The following is a 5,000-nucleotide window of genomic DNA, read 5'->3' on the forward strand; positions in this document are numbered from 1 at the left end:
GGCGTGTTATCACACGTGTGGCGTGTTATGGCGAGGCCGTGCTATCGCGTGACCAATGTTTGACCCATCCACCCCCCCGACCAACCTCCGTCCTTTCATACTTGTCGCTACGGCGATAATTCACATGTAATGTAAGTCAGTGGAGGCCAAACGGCGTTGATAAACACGCTAAAAAGTGAGTATGCGTCTTGATAACGCGGCAATAATGGCGTACGGATTGGCGTGTCATACATACGCCTCTTCATGACATCAGTCTGCGCTTTCTCAGACGTGTTTGTCACTTTTTTAAAACATTTGTCAGTTTTTGAACCGTTTTGTTGCTTTCGTTGTCTCGTTTAAGGGCTTTATGTCATACGTCTGTCGACATAAAGTCCTTAAACGTCAGCAAAGAGCTCCGTAGCATCACAGGAGTTTAGAAAAATCAAGCATGGCGATGACTACATGTTTTACTTGTTTCACAGCCTAGATATGAAAACTCTCTTCTGGCCGAGTCTCAGAGTCTCAGAGTCTCAGAGTCTCTCAGAGTCTCTCAGAGTCTCTCAGAGTCTCAGAGTCTCTCAGAGTCTCAGAGTCTCTCAGAGACTCAGAGTCTCAGAGTCTCTCAGAGTCTCTCAGAGTCTCAGAGTCTCAGAGTCTCTCAGAGTCTCAGAGTCTCAGAGTCTCTCAGAGTCTCAGAGTCTCTCAGAGTCTTTCAGAGTCTCTCAGAGTCTCTCCGAGTCTCCGAGTCTCAGAGTCTCTCAGAGTTTCAGAGTCGGTAAATCTGCCAAACTCGGCTTTGAGTGTGGCGTAATTGGACTTTGAAAACAGTTTCCCGTCTTTTTGGTTTGGTGCACAACTAGACGGGCCAAACATTATTGTAAACCTAAATTATTAGGAGGACCGGATCGAAATCTGCGAGAGACCGGGTTGGGCCCGCGGGCCTTGAGTTTGACACCAGTCCAGTAACGGGAGCTGTTTGCTTTCTTCACAAATCATTGATTCTGTTTTTATTTTCTCAGCTAATCCCAGAGTGAACGTGGAGCTGCGACAGCGTCTGCCCCCACCGGCAACACAGCAACCCAGCAACTCAACACAGCAGCCCAGCAACTCAACACAGCAGCCCAGCAACTCAACACAGCAGCCCAGCAACTCAACACAGCAGCCCAGCAACTCAACACAGCAGCCCAGCAACTCAACACAGCAGCCCAGCAACTCAACACAGCAGCCCAGCAACTCAACACAGCAGCCCAGCAACTCAACACAGCAGCCCAGCAACTCAACACAGCAGCCCAGCAACTCAACACAGCAGCCCAGCAACTCAACACAGCAGCCCAGCAACTCAACACAGCAGCCCAGCAACTCAACACAGCAGCCCAGCAACTTGACCCAGCAACCTCCGTGTGCAGGGCGAATGGATGTGGATGCTTCCCCCAGCCGAGGCCCCTCTCCCTGGGCAGAGGTGTGCGGAGACGCCCCTGATGTTTCTGGGAGTCAGCTGGTCAGGTGAGATATCAGCTGGTCAGGTGAGATATCAGGTGAGATATCAGGTGAGATATCAGCTGGTCAGGTGAGATATCAGGTGAGATATCAGCTGGTCAGGTGAGATATCAGGTGAGATATCAGCTGGTCAGGTGAGCTATCAGATGAGATATCAGCTGGTCAGGTGAGATATCAGGTGAGATATCAGCTGGTCAGGTGAGATATCAGCTGGTCAGGTGAGATATCAGGTGAGATATCAGCTGGTCAGGTGAGATATCAGCTGGTCAGGTGAGATATCAGCTGCTCACTCAGAACTAACGCAGGTGTGAGAAAAGATTCTTTCATCCTACAATCCAACCTTTTGTTCAGTTTAGTTTTGACGTGTTTTCTGAAGTATTTCCTCACAGCGAGGGACAACGAATGGTTTTACCATCAACGGTAGGATAGTAAATAAATATACAAAGAAAGTAATATAAAATATTATACACATCTGTATTTATTCTTTTATTTCCTCTGATAGATTCTGATCTTGTTGAACCTGACAGTGTGTTGTAAAGATGTTAACGGTTATAAGAAACACAGAGGCCTTATTCTAACGATCTGAGGTCACGGCGTGAAGCACCTGGTGCAGGTGTGTTTAGGGCCTAATCCACTTTTGCTAGTTTGACGGCAGATAAGAAGTGTCTGTGCGCCATGCGCATGGCTCTAAAGGGCATTGCTATTATGATGGAGGATTTGCACCGTAATATTTTTATTTGTAATCTTCTGCGTGTGTGTGTGTGTGTGTGTGTGTGTGTGTGTGTGCTGCTGTGCGTCCCTGTGTGTGTGTGTGTGTGTGTGTGTGTAACAAGCATAGTGTGCACCTGCTGTGCACGAGCCTAGGAGCATTTTACTAATGCTCTGTTAAAATAACAATGAAACGCTGCGTTATTGACTTTAGACCAGGTTTTTGTTGGTCAATGGTGCCATCACTTCCCACTGCCTCAAGATAGTAATACTCTCAGAATGCACCTGAACACACCTCCCTGTAAGACCAGAATGCACCTGAACACACCTCCAGATTCAATGATTGGTTTCGCAGTGGATGACAATGAGAAGTGGGTGACCAGAGTATTTATATCCTCGGTCACCTGGGCACCGACCCCTGCTGCGTTCAAGGACCCCGGCCAATAGGGAATCAGAGTTCTTGAAGGTGACATGTAGGTGGGAATTTCAACGTCTGTAGTTTTTAGACCTCCGGCTTTCTTTCCTCATGGAGACTTTTAGGCTTTAACAGTTGCATGGAGGCCACGTTATCTTTGTTTGAAAAGGGCGCTCAGGCCGCATGTCTCAAAGCAGCTACACAACTGGCCGATAGTCTGGCGAGGTCGGTGACTCCAGTCTGTTCGGTGTGTTCGTGCGTCCGTTGGAGGAGCCGCCGGCCTTCATTTGGGCCGACCCGACATGTTCAGTCAGAGACAGGGCAGTCAGGACTCACCAGGAAACGGGGAGCAGGCTGAGCATGACTAGAGTCTCTCAACATCTGACATTAATCTGATAAACTGACCTTTGTTGATCTGAAATGAAGACAGATTCAGCAGCTGCACGGCCTGTTTCTCTCTTCACATGTTTCCAGAAACACGTTACGGTGAACTATTTTAGGACAATATGAGATCGTATTCTGAACGAGACGCCATGATGGTCGGGGAGCAGCCAGACCCACGTGACACGTTCGTCCAATCAGCTGCCGGTTTTCATTTTTTGGCGACAATCCAGATTAGCGCCGCCTGCTGTTATGGAGACGTATTACGTCTCGTCTCTTCGGTGTTCTGAGGAAGTTTTTGGACCGACTCGGGGAGACTGATCAGTCCCGCTGGCTTTACTGCTGACGGTCGGCGTCTGGTTGGGGGGTAACGGCCTTCAGAGGTCACATGATCTGAGATATATGTTTAAAATATAGTGTTTAACCACACTGAGTAGGAAATGCTATTTATAAAGACTGATGATGTCTGCAGAGACCAGGGCGCTATCTGAGACTTCTGTCCTAAGATTTTATTGTTTTTAATGTAAAATGCATCAGAGATTAATAATAATAATAATAATAATGTCACTGAGACTTTTAAATCTGATATTTTTAGATAAGATTATTGCTTTTTCATGAAAACTTCTTCCCGTTGTGTAATTTGTGTGTTTTTCTGCTTCTTTTGTCTCGTTTCCATCCCGCTGTGACCTATTAGATTCAGATTTGATTTGATGAGTGGAAGAGAGAGGCAGACAGGAATAGAAAGATAGTAAAAGAGAGGGAAGTTGATTAGAAGCAGCTGATATTATAACTCAGAAACAGTCAATTACAGCAGAGTCAGACTTATTTACCCGCTTTATTACGCTGCCTGACCTTTAAGGTGATATGAGAGAATTACAGCAGTCGCTGCTTATTAAAGTCTCTGCTCCGCTCGTCTGGTAATGTGAGGTTAAAACGCCTGACCGGATATACACAGGTGACTCTCTAATGAAACACGGAGTGATGTCACAGGAGTCCTGACCAATCACAGCTTGGCTGACCGCTGGCCGACCCGCTGCTGATGTGTTTGTGTTCAGATAAAGTATAAGCATGCATTTCATTGTTATTCTAAGTGTCTGACTACATTATGGGATGGATCCCTACAGAGATAGACCTTTTAGTTAAAGAGTAAGATCCTTTTAGTTTAACATGAAACAGCCCAAAATCACCATCACCAAACTACACCAGACTCCATGTAAATAATCAGGACTTTTATCATCGTAAAACACTCTTCATTCAAAGTGGACAGAAACTAAATAAAACAACCAAAAGCCGTCTTGGTTCATCTCTCCACTGTTCCAACAATCACCACTCTGGTTTGGCTGAAATAAACCCTTAATTCACCCATTTACATGTGGAAATATGCTGGCTCTATACACGCTAAAAGTCCTGATTATTTACATGGAGTCTGGTGGAGATATGCTGGCTCTATACACGCTAAAAGTCCTGATTATTTACATGGAGTCTGGTGGAGATATGCTGGCTCTATACACGCTAAAAGTCCTGATTCTCTGTCAAAGTGTCGTCAAAATGAATGGCAGTCAATGGGATGTTAACGGGATGCTAACGGGAGGTGATGGCTTGGTAGCAACCAAATGGCGCCATAGGAGGTTCGCGGTCCGAGGAGAAGCTGACCCCCTTGGCTGTTTCATGTAAAACAAAGGGTGTACTTTATGTACTTCTATGTACTTTGTTACTGTTGCTTTAAGTGAAAACTGTCTCCTGCAGCTCTCATCAGGAAGTCGTGTTTGGACCAATCACAGCGTCCGGTCGAGTTGAGACTTTTGATCAAGACAAAAACGTCTCGTTTTTACTGAAGGAGCTCGACACTCTGAGAGAGATCAACAAGAAGGTACTACACACACACACACACACACACACACACACACACACAGAGACAGACACACACACACAGACACACACACACACACACACACACACACACACACACACACACACACACACACACACACACACACACACACACAGAGACACACACACA

The 5,000-nt window shown here is 46.2% G+C and overlaps 1 protein-coding gene across 1 annotated transcript in view; it reads left to right on the forward strand.

The window, feature by feature from the left end:
- Positions 1-5,000, forward strand: part of mipol1 (mirror-image polydactyly 1) — an 83,796-nt gene that overhangs the window by 17,928 nt on the left and 60,868 nt on the right. The window contains exons 3-4 of the mRNA XM_078276789.1: positions 999-1,482; positions 4,727-4,850. Coding sequence (XP_078132915.1) covers positions 999-1,482; positions 4,727-4,850 — 608 coding nt within the window. The remainder of the gene's footprint in view (positions 1-998; positions 1,483-4,726; positions 4,851-5,000) is intronic.

This window comes from Sander vitreus, chromosome 20 (assembly GCF_031162955.1).
Source record: "Sander vitreus isolate 19-12246 chromosome 20, sanVit1, whole genome shotgun sequence".
NCBI lineage: Eukaryota > Metazoa > Chordata > Actinopteri > Perciformes > Percidae > Sander > Sander vitreus.